Source organism: Cololabis saira, chromosome 4 (assembly GCF_033807715.1).
Source record: "Cololabis saira isolate AMF1-May2022 chromosome 4, fColSai1.1, whole genome shotgun sequence".
NCBI classification, from domain to species: domain Eukaryota; kingdom Metazoa; phylum Chordata; class Actinopteri; order Beloniformes; family Belonidae; genus Cololabis; species Cololabis saira.
In genome coordinates, this window is record NC_084590.1 from 40,440,921 (window position 1) to 40,465,453 (window position 24,533).

Here is a 24,533-nt window from a genome sequence, read left to right on the forward strand (position 1 = left end):
ACTTTACAAATCATAGTTCACTTCACAGAAAAAAAGCAAACAAAAGAGCAACAACTCTGATGTTCACAAGATTGCCTGTGTCCAGCCCTGGCCGCAGTGATCCATCACCAGGCTTTTGTATGTATGTATGTATGTATGCGTATATATATGTATATATATTAAATATAGTAATAATGCACATATATATGCCTTTTGTTTTTACCGGCATGGTATCAATCATTAATATGTGTGCAGACAAGGTAAAAAAAATAAAAAATAAGACCTTCTGCAGGACACAATCCTGTTTACTCTACCATTCATTTGGCAATGTGGGCTAGCACGGTAACCTCAGTCTTATCTCTTAGTTTAGTAGCAGGAAACTAAAGCCACTGAGGCCTTTGTGCCATTTTAGTCCCACTAATAGATTGGCTCCTATGTCTACATTGGTAAGTATAGCCAAGTGTCATCTGCATATTTCTTATGACAGAATTTCTTGTTAATAAGACCTGTTTCAACCAGATATAAAATGAAAAGTAATGGTGAAAGTACAGCACCCTGTGGAATACCATGACTAACTGTACTGTATGAGGAAGACAGCACAGTTTTAATTTTATATCTGTTTTTATGTTGTTGTTTTTTAAGTGAAGGCTTAATTGGAGCAGTTTTAAGAACATGAAGTTCATAGATGACCAGTAAAGATATGTTTATAAGTTCCAGTATGGCAGTATGAAAAGATAAGTTGAGAGTTAGATATAGTGGTTGCAGAAAGTAGTTGTCAGCTCAGAGAGTTGTTTGTAAAGCAGCATTACTGGATGATGTGAGAATGATGTCATACATATTCCCTCTAATAGAAACCAGATTATTTGTAAAGAGGGTCATGAGTTCATCACTGGTTGGAGTTCAAAGAATATGCAACACAATAGCTCTTATTCTTAGTCAGCCAGACTAAGAGTCAGGTTTACAGTGCTGGAAAGTTCCTTAAGTCTTATCTTAAGTTCCTTAAGTCTGAGGTTAAACATCGTTCCCATCTAAGTAAGATTCTTCTAAACAAGTAGAACTGCACTTTCTTTTCCAGCTTTCTCAAAGTCTGTTTCAAAGAACGCCACTGTGAATCAAGCCAAGGAGCCAGTTTCCTCCGACTGTTTAATTTCTTTTTCAGATGGGCAACATGTGCACATTGACTCTGTAGCACTGTTGACAACATAATCAACTTGTGTGGGAATAAAGTTTGAGCAGCTTTCCACTGTTGTTTCTGTTGCACATGACACTGAAGAAAAAGAGAAAGTTGATTTTTTTTTTTCATTTTCCTACAGAAATCTGAAATCCTATGACGAAATGTCATTTAGGTGCTGAAGAGTGAGAGGAACTGAGAGAAAAGGCTGAATGAATGGAAAAAAAAGGAAGTGAAGAAACTGTTAGAGTGTGGTAGTCATGATCTGGATTCCCACAGTCTTAAATGCTGCATGCGATGACTCCATTCACCCTCCCTCCTTCCTCCTTACTCAGACTTAGTGGCTTGTTGAAGTAAACACTTTATAATTACGTTTACTCTGTTGATATGGTTGGGTGACAAAGCCTGCTAGCAGGCAGGCGAGGTAGGTACGCACTGATTCAAAAGTACAGCAACAGAGTTAATAACGCTTAGAGGATGGTTTGACAACAAAAAATAGTTGTGGGTAAAGTATCTTTTTAGGCTACTGCTATACTCAGTTAAATCAACCATCTCATCCTGAATAAATTTCATTTCATTTCATTTCATTTTTATTTATTCCATATCATGGAAATAGTTCACATATGTTCCATTCCATGATGGAAAAGGGGCAAGAAGAAGAAAGCCTTATATACCAAGCCCCTTTCTCAAAAAAAAAAAAAAAAATTCATATGAAGATGGTCTGTCCGTCTGTTCAACAATCACTACTTATATAATACCAAAAAAAAAGAAATAATGAAAAAACAAAACCAAAAAATAAGAAAACATACACACTAACTCACCAACAATATAAAAACAAACACAACAAAATATATTTTACCCGTTAAATTCATATTGTCTGATTGTGTGGTCTTTATACAATTTCTTGAACTGGTGAATATTTTTACAATCCTTTAAATCAGTTGTTAGGGAGTTCCATAATTTTACACCACATACTGAAATACACATTTGTTTTAAAGTGGTGCGTGCAAACGGATGTTTAAAATCAAATTTCCTCCTATGGTTCTTATCTTCTGAACTAAACACAAAAAAACGTATATTTTCAGGCAATATTCTGCTTTTTGCCTTGAACATAACCAATAAAGTCTGTAACTCAATAATAAATGAACCAGCTTCCTGATGTACACACGTTTTCATGTGTAACGGTATCTAACTACTGAGATAACAGCATTGTGTGATATTTGTTTTTTGTGTTCCTGGGAAAATGTTGGGCTGATGATAAATTTATATAGAGGTCACGTATTTTTTGCACCATTATCCCCCAGTACCCCACATACACAGTTTTTCCTCGGTAGGAGTCAGCGAGCCTCTGTGTCCGTTTGCGTCCGTGCCGGGCTGCGCAGACCTTATTTGGAATGTCAGGGCTGATAGGAGTGGGAGTCAAACAAAGCTTCCCACTCGTTTCTTTTTCTTCCTGCTTTATACCTGCAACAGCCTTTTTTTTTTTTCAACCAGCATAGTGGAGGATGAGTGCAGATTAATTTCACAGCGTGACTGTCGTGATGCACGGTCATGTTATTTTAGTGAAAGCCGAGTGAGACGGCAAAAACTCGAAAAAGTGTACTCTTTTTCAGCTGCTGTATTTTTTCAGAGCTTCCTCCACTGAAGCGGTTTAAAACACTAAATGTTACCGCACCCCTCCCCTAAAAGCATGAGGCTTATCAAGACCTGGCTGAGTGAGGCAGTATTAGCACAGCGTTAACCACTCAGCCCAGGTTTCCCATGGGATATAAAATGGATCCTTGTTTCACAAGCCAATTGCCACAGCAATGCTGCTGAAGAGCACTTTGCCATAACCACATCAGATATTGACAAATACTGTTTCCTGCATGGGAACTGCAGCCACTGCACTTCAAATGGAGCATCAAGGAATTTACAATCTAAATAACTGGATGATAGGGCATGAAAAAGGACAAAGAGGGACTAAACGCGGTGCAGATTGTCACGCTTAAACTTGTTCTTAAGTTTCCATCATTGTTAGTTAATGAAAGTGCGTGATGGGTTTTCTTAGTTGTTTCCAGATAGATGACTGGAATGTCTCAGGACAGTCTTGCTCAACTGAGCAGTGGCACTTTTGGCTCTCACCGTGGTGCAGCTGCTTGCTGAAGAGCAGCCAGATGTTTGAGGTGGTGAATTGAGCCTCGTGAACAGGAAACAGTTCTGCATGCCATAGGAATCGTCTTTGAAAACAGGAAGGGAACTTGTTCCCTACTTATGTGCCTTTTCCTGTGGCATGACCGGAGGCAGGCCTTGTGTTTGGCGGTTGCTGGGAAAAAGGTACTTGAGGTTATGCGGTAATGGCCTTTTAAGGGTACAAAGCTTCGAAGAAAGGCTTTAAACCTGCACAGCAAGGGACTTGCTTTCAGAGAAGGTCAAATTATTCAAATTTAAACATTTTCATCTCTCAGATTCTTAAGTTTTATTTTTATTTAGCTAATAGTTGTACATGAAAGTTGTGTGAATCCATTCCAGTGATTTCAATACTCTGCTCCCCCCCCACACAAACTGTTACCGATTGCCTAAAACTTTCCATTTAGATTTTTTTTTTTTTTAATGAAAAAAACACCTTCCCTTGGTTATGACTACAACTTTTTACTCATTCAGCAAATGCACATTTATAAATGTCTTTGTTTTTGGCTCTGCGCATATCTAACCTGGTGGTCTGTGATGTCTCATCCAGTTCTTAATTTGATGCAGTTCAGCTGTTCATGTAGGAAGAAGGAACTTTCAAGAATATGAAGTTAAAACAAGCTGGATTGTATGCAGGTGGAAGTGTCACATTAAATACTTTGTTAAATTCTTAGCTAAATGTAATGCCTTTGGTTTAACAATATTCTCAGCTGATAATTTGATGCTTTTGTTAGTTAAACCCTTTTTCAGCTCTGAGAAACTTGTTAACTCATCTGAGAAAAAACAGGAACTACATGCAAGTTGATAGAGACTCATGGGCCAGGCAGGTGAGGTTAAAGGAGCTTGAGGCCGGATTGAGGCAGGATTTATGAAAAAAATCTGTATACATTTTAAGTTTTCTAGTAATAATGTCAGATGAAGCGTTCCAACCCCAAAAGAATGAGCCCTCTAGTGTATCTCTCCTTTGCCTTGAAAAGGCTGTGTGCTGCAAAATGTGCTGCAATTCGGTCCCGAATTTCCCGCGCTGCCCTGCGGATGTGACGTCACATGACGCTGCATGTGCGTTCTCCCCGTTCTCCCGTGCCGGCTTCACTGTTGGCTGCAGTACCCCCAACGGCCGTCGTGGTGAAGGGTGGCGCTAGAGAGTTTCATTTCTTAAAAGGAGCCTCATGCTCCTTTAAGTGGTTGGGTAAAAGGGGTGGGCAAAAATGTGGATATCGCAATATCGTATCGTGACTCAAGTATTGCGATGTGTATCGTATCGTGAGGTCCTTGGCAATACCCAGCCCTGCTGGGTAACCAAATGGAGCTGCTTCTTGGTCACCCTCCTCGCTGGTCATTGTGTTCGGGTGCACAGGTTTCAGAGAAGACCAGGACTGAAAATAAAAAGACATAAACGTGATCGACACACTCACCCATTCTTGTCTTATCCGCCAGATAAATCATCAGAACGGTGTTAGACAGTGATGAATCCCAGTAGCGCTCGAGTCAAGTTTGTGAAGAAGCAAAATCCATAAATGTCCACTGGAAACCGTTCCCTCTCTCTTATCTTAAGTCATATGTAGTTTAACCCGACTGATACTGCCAGTAGTTTCTCATTCCTTTAAGAACATGTCCAAAGACCCATCTCACGGTCATGGAAGAGAGTAAAGTAATTGGTCTGCATCAAGGAAACAATTTGAACCTACTAAAAATGGGTCAAGAATTGCCCCATGAATTATTCAAACCTGCTGAAGCATCAGGGGGAGAAATCTTGAACGATCACAACTGGCGATCTCTTAAATGTATTGAGAACTATAATAAAAAAGAAAATCAATAATATTGGTAGATGAACGGTATATTTTTAGCTGTGTAGTTTTAAGAAAACTGCTTGACACTGAGGCTAATCAAATTACAAAGGAGGCTGACATTTGGGCAAAGATTCTACTCTAGAGCACGGAGGGAAAAAAAGGGTCATATGGTTTAGTGAATCCAGATTTATCCAGTTTCAGAGTGACGGGCGCATCAGGAAGAAGGGTGGTGGCAGATGTTACGCACCCAAGGTGCGTAGTGCACGGCTGCTTTACTGTTACCGTATTTACTGTTTTCTATTGTTTCTGTTACCATATTTGTTTTTTATTCATGTTCTTACGCTTTAACACATGCATTTCTTTTTTTTTTATTTGTGGCATTCCATACAGTGGCTCTCTTGACTGAAATAAAGTTGACAAACAAACAGCCACAGGTTTCCTCTATCATTTGCATAATGCGCATCAACAAAGAGATTTTACTAGAAAAATAGTATTGGGCTTAAAGGGGACCTATTATGGCATCTAATACCTATTTTAAACAGGCCTTGGATGTCTTAAAAACAAGCTTTTGATTGTTTTTTGCTAAATAAATGAGAAATTCAGCCTCTGAGCCATGTCTTTATCATCCCAGTCTCTAACCTCATTATCTATGCTGGATTCTGAGTGGGCGGGGCTATGATAATGAGGCACTGTGCTGATTGGCTGCCTGAATGACGCGATACACCGCTACGAAAAAATGGCGGAAGCTCCGGCCGGCGGAGTTTACACCATGTCCTAACTGCATGCGATGCGAGCGAGCGTCAGCGACAAAATCAACTCCATTTGCTTTATTTTCTATTGGACTGTCCTAACTGGCCGCGAGCGACGCAGCGCGCCGTTTTGAGCTGAACATTTGTTTGTCGCCCTGCTTCTATTTTCTTCCTGTCGCTCGCGTTAAAAGCCGGTTGAAAGCGCTGTAGGAAACAGTCATGGATGAGGAACGGCTGATCCAGTTAGTTGAAATGAGAAGTTATCTCTATGATTCCTCCTCATTTCACTACAAAAACCTCAATAAAGTGGCAGCTGCTGGAGGGAGATGGACAGAGAGCATCATGTCACGCAGTGCTACGCGATATTCAGACGCTCTCATGCAGTTACACGGTTTTATAGTTGTGGGCGTGGTTTGCATTTTGGTTACCTAACGAAAATGCACAGAATCTGACCAGCTCGTAGAAGTCACATGACACTGGATGGCTCATCCGGGCGGCTGTACAGACACTGCAGAATTTGGTTGCTTTCCTCCTTCTCTGAGTTGGCAGGCTGAGGGGAGACCACTTTATATATGTTAAAGCAAGAGAAAACTTGTTTTTCATAATAGGTCCCCTTTAAGTTTGCGATCAGGTTGCAACAGTTATCTTTAAAAATATTTTTTTCTGGCTTTAAAGTGCTTATTGGAAGGTGTCCTTTTACTGGAAAGAACTGTGGTATGTGTTGCATGGGAGCGCTCCTGAGCGGGAAGCCCTCAGTCCTCCCCAGCCCTCCTCAGTAAATGTCTTTGTGGTTAAGAATGACATGTAGATGAGAGGTGACAGCAGTGTCAGGAGCTCTGTGAGCCACATGGCAACGGGTGATATGATGTGACAGCTTGTCACTGCGATGTTGTTGACCCATGGTATATCTGCGGTGGCTTGGCCTGGCTGGTGCTGCCCTCATGCTCCGACAGAGTCGCAGCCTATAGACTCTTATCTTTGTACCTTAGTACATATAAGACACAATAGCCTTTCAAACTACCATGATAGGCCAAAGATGATCTTTCTGTTTAAACCATAAAAAAGGGTTTCAGTTGATTTGAACTAGGGCTGTGCGATTAATCGATTTTAAATCTAAATCGGATTTATTCATCAAGACGATGTTAAAAAAAGGAAAATTGGAAAATCGATTTTCCCTCTTTGCAGCTGGCTGCATTACAGACAGAGCTCGTCTAGTCATCTTTGTTTGGTCAAGAAAATTGTAAATGTTGTCACTTTACTAAACTCAAGGAGGATTTACAGTATCTTTCAATTGCACTTCATTCCCAATAGGGAAATTTGTTTGCTATTTTTCTTTAAAAATAAAGATAAAATATTTGAAACAATTTATTCCATTGTCTTTTGTAGTTTTACCAAAAAAAATCGAAATCGAAAATCGGGTTTTCAGAGAAAAAAATCTGGATTTTATTTTTGTCCAAAATCGCCCAGCCCTAATTTGAACCATCCGAGAAGAGCTCTACTTACACCTTGTCCTCTCGCTCTCAGTTGAAGTCATCACCGTTAAGGACGTGGCCAGTAACTGCAAAGGCAGCAACAGCGCACTTTTGTAAGTGGGCTCACCACGCTTCTTCGGTGTCTTTTAGCCGTGGGGATATCATATTAAACATGTCCGGGTTCTGAGCGAGCAAGTACTGATTGGATTGTTGGCTTTTAGTCTTTGCATTTGGATAATAGAGAGTCACTAATGTCTGTAACGAGATTGTTATTGTGCATACAAATTGTTTTTTTTTTTTGTTTTTTTTGTCATGAAATATTAGAGCAGAGCTTCAGTAACTGTTAAAAAAACTGCCTTCAGTAAACATAATGGATGATTTTTTCTTCAAAGGAGCTCTTATCATCTCTTCCCATTTCCCAGCGGCTGCCACAAAGCTGCCTTTCTCTTTTCTTTCCTGCTGCTGCACTTCATCTTTCTCTTCTGCCTGCTCTCTGGAGGGCAGCCTCAATCTAATACAACTGTGTCAGGAAGTGTGGGGATGCAAAGTGCTGATGAGCCAAAAGTAGCCCACCTCTGCAGTGTGCTCCTTTGTCCCAACACACACCAGCCTTTTTTTAGGGAAGCATGCCGTGAACATGAGCCGGGGCGGTGGATGTGATGAGCTCCGTTCCAAGAGCTCTGCTTCAGGGAGGAATAATCTGTCATTTACCGCGATAAAAGAAATTAAGAATTATACTCAGTGATATTATTTTGCAGCTGATGTATCCTACGTGATATAAAATAGAGCCGTCAAGATTGGTTAAGTGAAGCGAGACGCAACCGTGTGGCTTCTCTCCGAATTGTTGCTGCAGTAGATTTTCCATAGAAAGTCAGTTATAATTGCTTGTTTTTGTCTCATTGCTTCCATCAAAGGTAGATTCCCTTTATTAGTACCGTTATGCAAATCTTTTCCTTAAATTAGATCCACTGAGGTTTGAAGTCACGTAGTTATCTTCAGTGCAGTTATCACAGAATTACTGAAAACGTACAAGCAAAATGTATGTCCTGTTTTTAGCATCAAATGATGGTTAACCTGGAATATTTTAAGAGTATTAGATACGTCGTGCACACATTAATGTGTGTTGATTAATAACAGACCCTCAGCAAACAAGGATTAAGAAACAGAATGTAATATTATGCTCTGACCTGATTTGATTATAAATGTACGTACTGAATCTTAGTCATAGCCTTTAAATGATTCCCAAAATTCAGCTTATCCAGGATGTTTTTTGGCTTTATTATCACGACTTCACAACTCGAGACAGCTTGTACAAATTCCATCATTCATTTGAGCTCTCCACACTTCCAAGCAGATGAATTTTGCATGAAAGCTGATCACTGGCACTGGTCTGGGGGGCTCTTGTTTCTTATCTGGCAATAAATGAGCTGAAATTCCCTCTTGCAACACCATGCAACCTGCAGAACCACATAAATATTATGTCTCCCTAGGAACACAATAGTTGTATTTATTCCTTTATTTCTGTTATTTTTCCATGTCATATTCCGAGAGAGCAGGCTCTCTTTCTTTCAGGAAAGATTGCAACATGTTAAGGCTTTGGTGAAAACACTGAAGGCTGGTGAGCTCAGTTTTTTTCTCTCTCTCTCTCTGTCTCTTTCTGTCTATTTTTTCGAGCCACAGTCTTGCTGTCAAACAGAGACAAACAAAAGCTCTGCGCGATTTCAAACCTATACCCTTACCCTTAAAACATTTTTTTTTTTTGTGTGTTGAGCTCTGAGCACTTTGCCAGCAGACTGGCAGATGGTACCAAGAGGTCTGGTGTTGCGTCCCTGTGATGGCTCACCCGGAGCCCCATCCACAGCGCTCAGCATCACCACACTGCTCATCTTGACACTGAAGCGACCAGCCTCCCAGCTCCCAGTGAATAGACTGTCTCTTTTGACGTGGTCAAGGTCAGGTTCCTTCGCCGCCGCGGTCAAGGAGCATCAAAACTGGCTGCGCCGAAAAGACGTTTATCGCATCCACTGACCTCGTCATCTCTTTTTGTCAGCAGAGAAAAGTAAATGCAAGCGTTTGGTCATTTATTACTAAGATGATCAGTATGTAAAACATACGTGTTACATACTGCCTCTCATGTATCAGGAGTCACTTTCAAAAGTGATTCAGGGCTTCTGAGAGCTCATTAAATGTTAATCAAAAAATCTATTTTCAGATCACTGGGAGATCAGTCATGTGGATTTCAGGCCATCTCAGAGGCCAGAGCTTCTGAGAGCTGAGTGGAAATGATGGTCCTTTTCTTAGGAAAAGGTTCAAAAAAAGGTTGTATTTTATAACCACCTCATTTAAATGATATCAGGATATGCACAAGAGTGATCTAACCTTGAAGAAAATCTTAAACTGTCCAAAGATGATACATCTTCAGATTTTAAATTCAAATCCATTCTTGTCTAGAGTCCTTTTTTTTTTCTTTTTTTTTTCTTACAGCCGCCGAGGCAGGAGGGAAACGAGCCTTCCTCAAAATGGTTTTGTTTTTAGTTTTTTTGCAACATGTGCACTGTACTTTCCATTATTCACGATGTGTTTTTGAAGGTAGTGCTTGGAACCACGAGGAACAGTCTTGTCTGTCATCTCCTGAAAGAGCACAGGTTGCTCACCTGAGGGCCTGTTTACGTCTGCATTTGCAGATGTCCAGTAATGCTTGTTAGTGTGCCTTTCAGGGAAAACAGAGAGAGTTTGTAGTGTGCTAACTGTTATCACACTTTGCTCGTTCCTGAAGGTTTTGCATACAGTTTTGCTTTTTATAACCCAATTCTAATATCCAACTTCTTTTAGATTGATAAAATGCCATGGCTCCTCATAGAAGGTTGGATTTCACCGCACTGAATGTTTTAACCCTGATACACTCTGATTTCATCATTACGTGTTGCTGTACAGCTTATTACTATAGTTTTTTTATGGATGGATGGATGGATGGATGGATGGATGGATGGTAGGAATGGGCGATATTTTACCGTTCACGATATACCGCCAAAAAAATTCTCCACGGTAAGAATTTGTCATCTCGCGGTAAAAACGATAAATTCCCGTTGATGACGTTTTTGTGTAAAGCTGATTTATGGTTCTGTGTTAAATACACGCACAATGTGAAGGAAGGAAGGAAGGAAGGAAGGAAGGAAGGAAGGAAGGAAGGAAGGAAGGAAGGAAGGAAGGAAGGAAGGAAGGAAGGAAGGAAGGAAGGAAGGAAGGAAGGAAGGAAGGAAGGAAGGGAAGAAGGAAGGGAAGAAGGAAGGAGAGAGCAAGAGGAAGGAAGGAAGGAAGGAAGGAAGGAAGGAAGGAAGGAAGGAAGGAAGGAAGGAAGGAAGGAAGGAAGGAAGGAAGGAAGGAAGGAAGGAAATGAGCCAGAAAGAAAGAAAGAAAGAAAGAAAGAAAGAAAGAAAGAAAGAAAGAAAGAAAGAAAGAAAGAAAGAAAGAAAGAAAGAAAGAAAGAAAGAAAGAAAGAAATGAGCCAGAAAGAAAGAAAGAAAAAAAAAGGATAAATTCCCGTGGTGACGTTTTTGTGTAACAAACATGGTGGATCTGAGAGCGAGATAGATTTATAGTTAAAAAGGTGGAGTTGAATTGGTATTTTTTTTTGTCATTATTATATTAATAATATTATAATATTGTCATTTTTATCGTTATCGGGATAAATGCCAGAAATTATCGTGATACATTTTTTAGGCTATACCGCCCATCCCTAATGGATGGATGGATGGATGGATGGATGGATGGATGGATGGATGGATGGATGGATGGATGGATGGATGGATGGATGGATGGATGGATGGATGGATGGATGGATGGATGGATGATGGATGGATGGATGGATGGATGGATGGATGGATGGATGGATGGATGGATGGATGGATGGATGGATGGATGATTTATTTGTATTACATTTCTGAATATCTTTGTCGGTCACAAAATGACACAAAAGAAAAAGTGAATTCATCCACATTAGACTCACTGAACCCTCAGGCGATAGCAATAATACCATTTATGGCTACAATATATAATCTGGCGTGTGATATTTTGTGTGTAATTCTGGACTAAAACAGTCTAGTGCAGAAAATATGATATTATTGATATAACACCAGCAGTGTATGTTTATTCAACACACACATATATATATATATATATATATATATATATATATATATATATATATATATATATATATATATATATATATATATATATATATATATATACTGTATATATATATAATATATAGTCATATGTTTAACATGCATCACTTTATAGAGGGTAAGATTGGCAACATGTTCCACCTTTAGTAAAAACCTTTGATAAATAAACTAGTGTGAATCTCTCAACACGTCCATCTGGTTAGGTAACACTGACCACAAGGCCTTGCAGTACCGGGGAAAAGTCTGCCAAGATATATTACAGAATAAATCACATCACTCTTTCCGTCAAGCTTCAAGGTTCCGTGTTTCTCATATGAGGTGTGATATTATGAAGTACTTTAAAAAAAATAGTTATACCGTATTAAAATCTTAAATTTGAGCAGGTGCAATTTTCAAGTACACAGCTGACACCGGTAATATGTTGGAATGGTTTTCGGTAACACAACAGAGAAAAAGAAAATAAGGACTTTTCAGTTTGAGTAAAGTAAATTATTTGGCAGGTAAATAAATAACATGTTCTACTTTACTAAAACAGTAAAAGATAAACATCTGTGTATGCTGTCGTGCATACAAGTACATCCATAGTACACACTCAAGTGATGCAGGTGCTGTTGTTGCTCTTCCTGTGTGCTCTTCAGGGAAAACGTGACGTTTTGCACACATTTGCTTTTCAAATCACAATTTTGCTCACCGTGGCGGTCGGCTTCTTCATGTAACGCTCAGACGGGCCACTTGAACCCAGATAAAATGTGGTATTGCAGTGTGAGACATGATGAGGCTCCGTTTCAACGGTGTGGCTGCCTTCTCTATGCAGATGTGCTGTCTGAGGTGAGAGTTTACAGCCAGGGAGCCGTTAACAAGGCTCATTTGCCTTAATGAGCCACTTAAGTATGACAGTTGTGACCATCCTCGCTTGCACCTCGCGTTTGGCAGTAGGGCTGGGCGATATGGACCAAAAGTCATATCTCGATATTTTCTAGCTGAATGGCGATACTCGATATATATCGATATTTTTTCTGTGCTATATTTGGGGTTTCCTCCAAAGAGCATTATAGCATAGCATCTCTGTTAGCTTAATTTTTTTTGAGGCAAACCCTTAAAAAAACAGTTTTAAAAATCAGTTTTAATACAAAGCCTCGTGCTAAATGTCACACAGGTTCCTTTATTAAACAGAGGTCTGCACAATATCAAAATGTATGAAACAAATGAAATAAAAATAAACTGCCTGCATATATAGAATAAAAATGCTTCTTGAATAAAATAAAACAAATATCCCTTTCCTGCATAACAATTAAATTAAAATACACTGTGCAATTTAATACAATGTAGACAGTAACAGGCAGACTTTTCCACTGAGGTTGACAGTTGTGCAAATAACAAAACATTTGTGCAAATCTCAAATAAAACATTCAAGTCAATTTGTCACAAAATAAGCTATATCAAAATCATAAAAAAAAAAAAAAAAAAAAAAAAAAATTAAATCGATATAACACAGACATATATAAGACATATTGTCTTGTTACCATATCGCGTTTGAAAATGTATCGATATATATTAAAATCTCGATATATCGCCCAGCCCTATTTGCAGTATTTGTTTTTTATTTTACATCGGCCACTTCTGCCATTGTCGTGTCTGTAGCCTATTACTCGCTGTGGTGGTGTCATGTTGGTAGTGTCTAGGGGACTACCATCACTTCTCTGTTTTTTTTTTTTTGTCCTGACTGTGCAATCTGAGATACTTATTTTTAACAACTTCCTCATTTTTCCAGCCTCGGGCCGTGGTCCGTTAGAGGCTCGAGTTTTCATCAACTGTTTCTGTCGTCCATTTTCTCTTTTATCTAATGAGGATTCTCTGCAGTAGTGCAAATATTAGCATGTGTGCAGGATGGTACTTGTACAATAAGGCATTTTTAGATGCTGTGCACACAGGGACACTGGATACTGGTAGTGGGTTGTGCAGTGTGCAGCCGTACGTGGAAGTCAGCCATGTGATCATGGTCTCTGGCTTCTGCTGTAATGGCTCTTTGCATTTTCCACGGTCAGTTGCACACTATAACGTTGCAATTGTTGTTGTTTTTTTAACGGCGTCCTACAGTTTTTTTGCAAAGTCAGCATGTGTTAGACGTTTCAGTTTCAAAAACCCCCCTGATATTCTTTCCCTTTTGGCTGCAACGTCTATCCACATGATTGGTTTCAGCGCGGGCTGGCGGTATCTTTGTTGGTCTCTGCTGTTCTGTTGACATTGTATCAACCACTTCATATGTTCATGTTGCAGAAAAGTTATTCGATAATGATCAATTTTAGCATTGCATAGCCTTCGCCTAAAAGGCCATGACACGTTTTTTTTTTTTTTGCGTGGAGGGGGTCCGCAGTTGGCAGTCATAGCTTTGCAGCAATGTAGAAATAGAATTCTTTATATTGATATTTTATGACATTATGTCTGAATGCAAATGTTTAGTATGTGCTGAAATGAGCAGAACAAAGCATACATTTTTCCCCTGCACAAAAATATACAGTGGCTGTTTTTGTCATCTCTCTATAGTATAAAGTAACAGTTTAAACTAATCTTTAATGTTACATACAATAGATCCATTTTAATGCCATCATCCACTCACACACACACTTACATTTAATAGGTCTTATAAAGGAGGCTTTGTGAGCCTCAAACATATTTGCGCCGTGATTAAAACGTATCTTTGAACTGTTGTTAAAGCATTCGCAGCGGTAACACAGACACGAACGGAGTAGGAATGCGGCGAGGTGCAGGATTTGCTCCAACCCTCGGGGTGTGAATCACATTTAATGTACCGTTTGCCAGCAGGTTGAAGTGACTCAAATGTGTTCCCACAGAGGGATAGACAACACACTGATACTGCTTTCATGTTTTCAGGTCGGAGCGCTACTCGAGCCATTTTGTTTCCATGCAGGGTCCAAATAAAAATGTGGTCAGAAAATCAGACTTTTTATGTGTCTGCGTGTGTGTTTGCAAGGCTGTGAATGATTCCCATCATGTATTTCTCACTCTGATGTTTTTAATCACTCATAGGCTCAAACGGAAAGATAATCTCTAATGTTAAGTTACCGCACTTCTAAAGAATTGATTAAATTGATTTGGAATTTTTGACATTTGTGGGTTTTTTCCTGGGCCGATTCGTGCTTGGAGTCGGGGCCGTGTGGATACCTAAACGCAGGCATTAGAGTAGGACAAAAGGCAACCAGATATCTGCACCGGCATGTTAAGCAGAATCTCAGCCACAAAGGAGAAACTCTGCTATCTAACGAAGCACAATGGAGGAAAATATAATGTATGCAAATGAGGGAAACAGACAAAGACCCTATTGTTCCCTCTGCGGTCTGTCGACTGTATCAGATTCCTAACTATCTTCTCTTTCCATCCACTGCAATCAGACTACATTATATCAGAAAACATTTCCATCGCCTCACCGCTGCACTGCAAGTGTTTAAATAAAACTGTTAAGTTTTGCATTTGTTAGCTGAATTCATTTGCATGGTCTTACGTAGTGATGCGACCGGATGGATTAACTACTGTACGCCAGAAAAACGGACTTTAGACGTCATTGCAGTTGTGTATTGGTTCTAGTGATTGAGATTTCTCAATAATAAAGGCTTTTTTTTCTCAATTTCACAAATAATAAGTCTTCGACTTAACGTGTAAATGGAATTTTTATGTGTAAATAAACATTTTGTGGAATGAAATCGAACCTTTTCAGAAATGTTGCCTTGACTCAAATTGACATAAAAGAAGTCTTTGAATCAAAATCTCTTTTTTCTGAGGTTTTTTTCTTTTCCAGATTACATAAATATTGGAGTTTGCTGTTCTTATTTTCAACATAGTTACGCTGTAAATGATAATCAAACGAAATAAGAGGGAGGCGGAGGTCAAAAAAATGATGTTTTTATGTATATTTTCAAAGGGTAACTCCATTGTGTTGTATGTTTCAGCTCCAAGGATCTCTGCGAAGGAAGATCGAAGGAAATACACCTGGACATGGGCTCAAGCAGAACGGCCTCTCCTGCGGTTTCGCCGGATCGGACTTTAAACGCGTCCGCGTGGACCCCGGAGGTCTGGACCACGTCACGTGCAGCCATAACGTAGGCCAGGCCCATTCGCTGCAGCTGTCTTCGGCCATCGGCATGCAGAGGAAGAGTTACATGATGCCCCACGCGTTGGGCTCAGACATATTCAACATGACTCTGAAAGAAATGAAAAAGGAGCCCATGGAGATCCAGTCTTGTGGGCAGTCCAACTCAGAGATGATTTTTGATTTCAAGGATGAAGGTGGGGGTCAGATTGACCCGGAGCTGCAGGATCTGTTTGATGAACTGACCAAGTCAGTGCCCCCGCTGAACGATCCCGAGTTTGAGAAGATGCTCAAGCAGGATGATCCATTTAGTTTAGATCTAGGTCGGCCGAGCTCAGCGGGAGCGGCCGCCAATCTGTGCTCCCTCATGGAGAAGCCGATAAAGACGGAGAACTCTCCGGATTTTGGCCAGCTTCACTGTGGCTCGTCACAGCTTCGTCCAGCCTCAGCAGGTCCCTCTTTCACACTGACCAGCACCTCCTCTACCAACACATCACAGAAAGCTAACGCCCAGGCCGGACACCCCAGAGCCATGCCCTGCTGGCCAGAAATATCCCACGCACAGCAACTCAAGCAGATGGCGGCCAACCAGCAACAGCCGAGTCCCCTCCTCCATCACCACCACCAGACGCCACCCGTGGGGATGACGAACTGGGCCTCTGCCGTGAGCGGCCACTCCACCACCAGCACCTTTCCCCAGGAAAAGGTTTCCAGCTCCAACCCACTGAGCCAGCAGAGGATGGGCTCCGGCAACAAGGGGCTCGGCAACTGCCTGTTGAAGTCCAACAGCCACAACGGATCCCAGCAGTTTGAAATGAAGAGTCTCAGCAACAAGCCCACGTTGCACTTCAGCCCTAAGACTCCCCATCCTGCGGGCCAGCCCATGTCTCTGAAAACAGAGCAGCAACAGCCGTCGCCGTCGCCGGGTCAGAACCAGCCACATTCGGCTCTGCACTTCCAGAACCAGCAGATCTCGTCATCAGCGGGTCTCTGTCTCCAAACCAAGGCCGGTCCCGGGGGGCTGCCATTCAGACTGCCCCAGCAGCAGCAGGTAAAAACCGAACTGTTAAAACTGAATTTGACTGTTTGACTGCAGCACCTGTAGGGCTGGGCGATATGGACCAAAAGTCATATCTCGATATTTTCTAGCTAAATGGCGATACTCGATATATATCGATATTTTTTCTGTGCCATAATTGGGGTTTCCCCCAAAGCATTATAGCATAGCATCTCTGTTAGCATCTCTGTTAGCATCTCTGTTAGCTTCATTTTTTCTGAGGGAAACCCTTAAAAAAACTGTCAGTTTTAATACAAAGCCTCGTGCCAAATGTCACACAGGTTCCTTTATTAACAGAGGTCTGCACAATATCAAAATGTATAAAACAAATGAAATAAAAATAAACTGCCTGCATATATAGAATAAAAATGCTTCTTGAATAAAATAAAACAAATATCCCTTTCCTGCATAACAATTAAATTAAAATACACTGTGCAATTAATACAATGTAGACAGTAACAGGCAGACTTTTCCACTGTGGAAAGTGACTGGGGAAGGGCGGGAGGAGGGAGCGAGTTTCACAAACACTGAAGTAAACAAGGTGGGATGACAAACAATCAATCACTGCACGTAGATTAAATGGGTCAGTTTTACACCCAAACCATTTGAATTCTGCACCATATAAGGAGTAAAACATCTAGTCCTAATGAAAGTGCAACTAATTAAAATGATCTCTTTCATATGTAGCACCAAAATATCATATTGTTGAGGGATATTTGTTGTTTTAAAAAATCCCTTTAAAATGTTTCTTTATCAGGTTTTTTTCGTTCATATTCGTGGCTGAAAAATAAAAACATGTCCAAATACTTTTCTTGGCTACAAATGAAGACATAACGCATCGATGGAGCTGATCAGGAGTGGAATAGGTAACTTTGGTAGTATATGCATGAGTATTAATTAGTATAAATGACATTAAACAGCTTCATACGTAGGGATGGGAATCAAGAGCCGGTTCTTGTTCAGAACCGGTTCCCAGTGTTTCAATTCCTGTACACTGTGCAATTAATACAATGTAGACAGTAACAGGCAGACTTTTCCACTGAGGTTGACAGTTGTGCAAATAACAAAACATTTGTGCAAATCTCAAATAAAACATTCAAGTCAATGAAAATAAGCTATATCAAAATCATAAAAAAAAAAAAAATTAAAAAAAATGTTTTTTTTTTAAAATCGATATAAACGATATTGTCTCGTACCATATCGCGTTTGTAAATATATCGATATATATTAAAATCTTGATATATCGCCCAGCCCTAAGCACCTGGTACTTCTGCTTCGATAGCATGTATTTAAAGTGCGCAATTGACCCTTTGTCAAGTCCCGCCCCCGTTGCCAGGTCGGACAAAACTGTCATCTCTCCTGTCACTTCCATTGTAAAAACGGGGTTTTACATCACTTTATTTCCAATTATTGGACCAAAGAAAATCAACAGCAACTAGATATAAATAAAAAAGAACACTTCAGGTACCGTGTAGTGAGTTTAAAAAACTGAGGTTTTCGGCAAAAACGAGATATTTTGATTGGTTTAAAGGAGCTTGAGGCAAGAATAAGAAATGAGAGTCATTAGTGCCACGACGGCCGTCGGGGGTACTGCAGCCAACAGTGAAGCCGGCACGGGAGAACGGGGAGAACGTGCATGCAGCGTCATGTGACGTCACATCCACAGCCCAGCGCGGGAAATTCGGGACCGAATTGCAGCACATTTTGCAGCACACAGCCTGTTCAAGGCAAAGGAGAGATACACTAGAGGGCTCATTCTTTTGGGTTTGGAACGCTTCATCTGACATTATTACTAGAAAACTTAAAATGTATACAAATTTTTTTCATAAATCCTGCCTCAATCCTGCCTCATGCTCCTTTAAGTGACAGCATGGTGGAAGGGTTGAACTGCGAGTCTGGCCGTCCACATAGCTTTATCCAACGCAGACATTTTTCGTAATTTACTGTTGGTTTTGGGATGAGATGTATTCCTGTGGTTCCCTCTGGGTAGCAGGTGTCACTTTTACAAGTGCCCCGAGCACACTGCGTAACCATTTTAAGATAAATAAATAAACGCGTTAGCGGTTGTAGCTATACGTTGTAGCCTGCTGCCGAGCCGACTTATGTTTTGGCATTACGGATCGGATTTCGGCAAGTAACAACTAGGATTTTTCCATTGATGCGAACGAGACACACGGGTGTGTTGTCCAACCGGATAGTCGGAGAATTATTTTTCTGATTGGTCAGTCAGGGACCAATCAGAAGGCTAAGAAAGGGTCAATTATCCCCGCGGAGCCGCTGGGTTTTTTATTGAAATGTTTATTACTACGTAGAAGACAGAATTTAACACAGATAATGCCATGATGATATAAGCTAATTCGAGCCAAACGCCCCTGATTATATTTGAATGAAAACAATACATTTAGTAATATATATATATATATATATATATATATATATATATATATATATATATATATATATATATATATATATATCAAATAAAACTATTTTTGTTGATAATCCTGCACTACGGACCAATGTCTTCCTGTTGGCACCGATGGTGCCGTTGGCAGCTGCTGAGTAGGGATGGGCGGTATGGACTAAAAAATGTATCACGATAATTTCTGGCATTTATCCCGATTAAAACGACAATAAAAAAAATACCAATTCAACTCCACCTTATTAACTATAAATTTATCTCGCTCTCAGATCCGCCATGTTTGTTACATAAAAACGTAATCAACGGGAAATGATCCTTCTTTCTTTCTTTCTTTCTTTCTTTCTTTCTTTCTTTCTTTCTTTCTTTCTTTCTTTCTTTCTTTCTTTCTTTCTTTCTTTCTTTCTTTCTTTCTTTCTTTCTTTCTTTCTTTCTTTCTTTCTTTCTTTTTGGCTCATTTCTTTCTTTCTTTCTTTTTGCCTCATTTCTTTCTTTCATTCTTTTTTCAGGCTCATTTCATTCTTTTTTTCAGGCTCATTTAATTCTTCCTTCCTTCCTTCCTTCCTTCCTTCCTTCCTTCCTTCCTTCCTTCCTTCCTTCCTTCCTTCCTTCCTTCCTTCCTTCCTTCCTTCCTTCCTTCCTTCCTTCCTTCCTTCCTTCCTTCCTTCCTTCCTTCTGCGTGGATTTAACACAGAACCATAAATCAACTTAACCCCAAAACGTCATCAACGGGAATTTATCGTTTTTACCGCGAGATGAGAAATTTTTATCGTGGGGAATTTTTTTGACGGTTTATCGTGAACGGTAAAATATCGCCCATCCCTACTAGTTCTCATTGCGTCAGAAAGTGATGGTAAAAGCCGTACCCAGTGGGTTAAAGACCGATGTGCAGAGCTGCTGCCCAAGTGTCAATATGTGACACACCGGGATTTAAAAATGTGTTGAAGTAAAGCAATAATGCAACACCTTTTGTTGGAGGACTGCATTGTTCGTGTTAATGTTGCTGTTGTCAGCCCCCTTCAGGATGCATTTCCCCTGAAAGTGTTTTGACGATGACACAGATTGCCAGAGCACGGTAAATTAACATGCAGGACTTATAATTTCTCTGCTTGTCATGGTGGCTCCCTGTCAGGGCACAGATATGCACAGCAGGATTTGCTAATTGGAGGTTGTTCGCTACAAGGGACAAGTGGTGGAAAATGACAGTAATCTGCTTAGCCTGGTGCCGGAGGTTGAAATACTGATTTGTTATGATTGGGGAGATTTAGACCGTCCCTTCTTTCATTTTTTTTTTCTTGCAACCAACAGTATCTGTAGCTCTCTTTGTGTGAAATGATAATGTGAACCGCACAAGAGAGCTCTCGTAAACTCTGCAGATCAAGGGAAGTGCTTTAGTGACTGGGGAAGGGCGGGAGGAGGGAGCGAGTTTCACAAACACTGAAGTAAACAAGGTGGGATGACAAACAATCAATCACTGCACGTAGATTAAATGGGTCAGTTTTACACCCAAACCATTTGAATTCTGCACCATATAAGGAGTAAGACATGTAGTCCTAATGAAAGTGCAACTAATTAAAATGATCTCTTTCATATGTAGCACCAAAATATCATATCGTTGAGCGATATTTGTTGTTTTAAAAAATCCCTTTAAAATGTTCTTTATCAGGTTTTTTTCGTTCATATTCGAGACTGAAAAATAAAAACATTTCCAAATACTTTTGTTGGCTACAAACATAACGCATCGATGGAGCTGATCAGGAGTGGAAGTAGTAACTTTGGTAGTATATGCATGAGTATTAGTTAATATAAATGACATTAAACAGCTTCATACGTCGGGATGGGAATCAAGAGCGGGTTCTTGTTCAGAACCGGTTCCCAGTGTTTCAATTCCTTGAAATTTGCAAACGATTGGCATGAATGACGTAATCAGCTTACACACATTGCTAAGCAACATGTTTAAGCCCACAGTCAATAGTAAACATGGAGCCCAAACGATACAGACACTCGAAAGTCCGGTTACATTTCAGTAAAAAAGATGACAAAAGGGCAACTTGCAATACTTTTAAAGTGAATATTTCGTCAAAGGGAGGAAATACTACCAAATACAAAATCATTTGCACACACAGCATGGAATAACAATCAGTGAATGTCGTGTTTTCAATCCACTCCGGACCAACATCAGTAATTCTCAATCCAGCAGCAGCAGCAGCAACGTTAGCATGTCTTTGGCTTAATAATACTGCAGGTAACTAATTAACTAACGAACACTGCCTCTCATATTAACGCCATTTGCCGCCAATATAAATTGTTGTCCTTTTTTTCCAAATGAGAATCGATAAAAAAACCGAATCGGCAAGCAGAATCAAAAATGGAATTGGAATCGTAGAAATCTTATCAATTCCCATCCCTGTTCATAAGTAGACAAAATCTTTCTGGTTCTTTAAATGTTGTAGGCCTATGATGTTTAAAGGTAAATTAACAGATGGTGGCATGTTAGTAGAGGAAAGATAAAGAGGCGGCCCAGATATCAAATAATTACAATGACTTCAGTAGATTTTGATAAATTGATTTAAACAAGCAAACTTACAAAACTTACAAAAGCAAAGAAATCCAGATGATCTTCTGGATTTCACTCACCTCGAATCGTTAAACTGCTGAGGACACGGTCTTGCGGTTTAGCTCCTGAAGAGCAAAGGTTTGAGACGAGTTTCTAAGTGACCTTGAATTTTAATGAGCATTTTGGTTTTGAGCAAATGTTATATACACACACGATGCTCGGGGTGCGATGGTGTAAAAGTTATTTAAAGGACACAGCAGCTACCTTTTTTTATTTAAGATCATGTGTGTAGAAAAAAAAAAGAAAAATGCAGACAACGGTGTTTGTATTTTTTCAGTCAGCAGGGACGGGGTTAAAATTCCAGCTAATGAGGAAGGGATGGCTCAGGGAGAAGAAAAAAAGAGCAAAGTCTCTTCCCCACAGCGAACTGAATTAGTAATGCAGGAGAAATAAGGGTCCTCAAAGAATCCCTTGATCCCCCGTGTAACACTTGCTACGAGCAGTGGGCTCCTTCCCAACGACTGGAGCTGCAAACCTGTTTTTAAAACGGTGAAATATATTTTTTTTTGTTTTTTTTTGCTTTTGTTCAAAGCTGCTGGTGGATTCATTAACAGACGCTGAATTAATTTCCCCAAAACTCATACCCACCACTGTGAGACCGTGTAACTTCGAGGTCACAAACAAAAAAATGTCATCATCCCCTTTAGAGCAGCACCGGGGTCTATTTACAGGGAGCTGTTTCAGTCTCAGGACTTGCAGTCGCCTCTGGGAGCGGGGGGTCAGGGGAGCTGCAGCCTCATAACTAAAGTCTGCATCGGGGTAGTTTTATTTAGTTTTCTTTGTTTGTTTTTAATTCTAATGTCTTTGCCAGGCTCCAATTTTTTTTTGCAGTGTCACTTGTGAAAATGTACATCTTTTGGTACACGACATCCCACAAGTCATTTCTCAAGTCACTTTACAGCATTCGTAAGTTGAGTTCAGATCAGAGCCCTTTCCATGAACTCTAATACATTGAGGTTGGAGATCGTGCCATGAGTTGCTGTAAATATTTGTTTTCAGTCAGAATAATTACACATAAAAATAAAAAAAAAACAATAAAAAATATAAATCGTTTCATTTCCACATTTCCTAATCGGTACTATACTTGCTGAAACTTGAAAAAAATGATCTTTTTACCTACATTAGGGTGGAGATGATTATTTAATCGGTTTAGTTTAATCCATTGCACCCTCCAGGTAAACTGCGGGATGTTTTCAGGGCACTGCGATCAAGAGAGAGTGAAACGGGTTTCTATTGTAGACTCTTTATCTAAGAAGGTTCACCTACAGGGATGAAGGTGCACTTGCTTTTACAACACTGTCTAGAGGCGGGCAAAAATATCGATATGGCAATATATCGCGATACTTTGTCGGCCAATTCGATATATCCAAAATTTGAATATCAATTCTATTCTTTTTTTTTTCAAATAATTGTTTCAGATGGGTTGTAAATCCAGTAGGATATATATATATATATATATATATATATATATATATATATATATATATATATATATATATTATAATATTATATAATACTGTTAATATTATGTAAATAATATGAAAACATATGCAGATATGTTGTAACCTCAGCTTGTATGGTTGCAATAAAACGGCATGGATAATTTGATGGTGCTATAAATTATTCCTTGGAGTGGTGAAAGGAATTCCTTTAATTGAAACCGAAACTCCGTCACGCTGCTTTACGTACGGCTTGGTCCAGGGGGGCAAGGATGCTGAAGCATTAACAAACTTTGTGTTGACAGAAAAAAATGTGAAAAATACAGAAAATGGTATTTATAACAGAAGAATGTACCATTTGAGTCATTTAAGTGAAGTAATTTAACCAAATGTGTGCAATAGTTATGTCTGATTTTGTTTCTCATTAAGTGCTGTGTATAATCTTATTTAATCGTGAATGCCATTAAATAGCTGCAGCTGTGCGCAGCGCTCATGGATGGACTGTGGTCCATTGTGATGACAGTTGGCTCAAGAGCCGCTTTAGGTTCGCGAAGGCTGTTATTTCCAAGAAAACTGCCAAGATACTACACTCCATCCATACAAATCTGCATCTCCCTCCCGATCATCTCCACGCACAGCTGACCTTAAATACTGTAGAGGCTATGCGTTATGTTTTTCTTCTGCTGGGGCCCTTTCTGTGGTTCTGCTACTGTCACTGTGAAACGATGCGCTTCTTGACCTCTGTCCTACTGAACTTACACATTTCATCGCTAATTTTAGTTGGTTTTTTTTCCCCCACTCATCATTCCAGAACTGAAACCCCAGATAAAACACATTTTCTCTACCCTCCTTCACTGATAACTCTCTTGAGTTTCGTGTTTAGTAAAATTATATTTTCTTCTTTTCTGTCGCATTATTGACCTACTTTCATTTCATCCATTTAGATTTGGCACAACTAAATGGATGTGAGTGGAGATTAGGCTTACAAATCCTGCAAAAAAAAAGGCCTATGCACACACATCTCTGCCTTTGTGTGGCGTGTTTTCTGCGTCACCTTGACTGCTGTCGTTAGAGGGCGGTGCTGTTTCAAGGAAAACACTTGGCATTGCAATAATGACGTCTGTAATGTAACCATTGCAAGTGAGCAAGGATGGCCCTGTGATACACTGTCCTCGTCTGTGTCACAACATATCCTTCCCCGATTTGCCAATAGTTACAGTCATAATGTAACTATTGCCATGCATAGTGAAATATTTTAACATTTTGCATTCAAACATCTGCCTCACCCTTTGTTAAAAGTTAACGGGTAGGTTGCGGGTTACATCCTCGCTAATACCTTTTGTTTCTGTTACGGCTGGCAGTCACAGTTCTCCGGCAAT

The 24,533-nt window shown here is 39.9% G+C and overlaps 1 protein-coding gene across 1 annotated transcript in view; it reads left to right on the forward strand.

Annotated features, from left to right (window-relative positions):
* zmp:0000001236 (mastermind-like protein 2) overlaps positions 1 to 24,533 on the forward strand; it is a 56,401-nt gene that overhangs the window by 26,929 nt on the left and 4,939 nt on the right. The window contains exon 2 of the mRNA XM_061719786.1: positions 15,483 to 16,673. Within this exon, the coding sequence (XP_061575770.1) occupies positions 15,483 to 16,673 (1,191 nt within the window). The remainder of the gene's footprint in view (positions 1 to 15,482; positions 16,674 to 24,533) is intronic.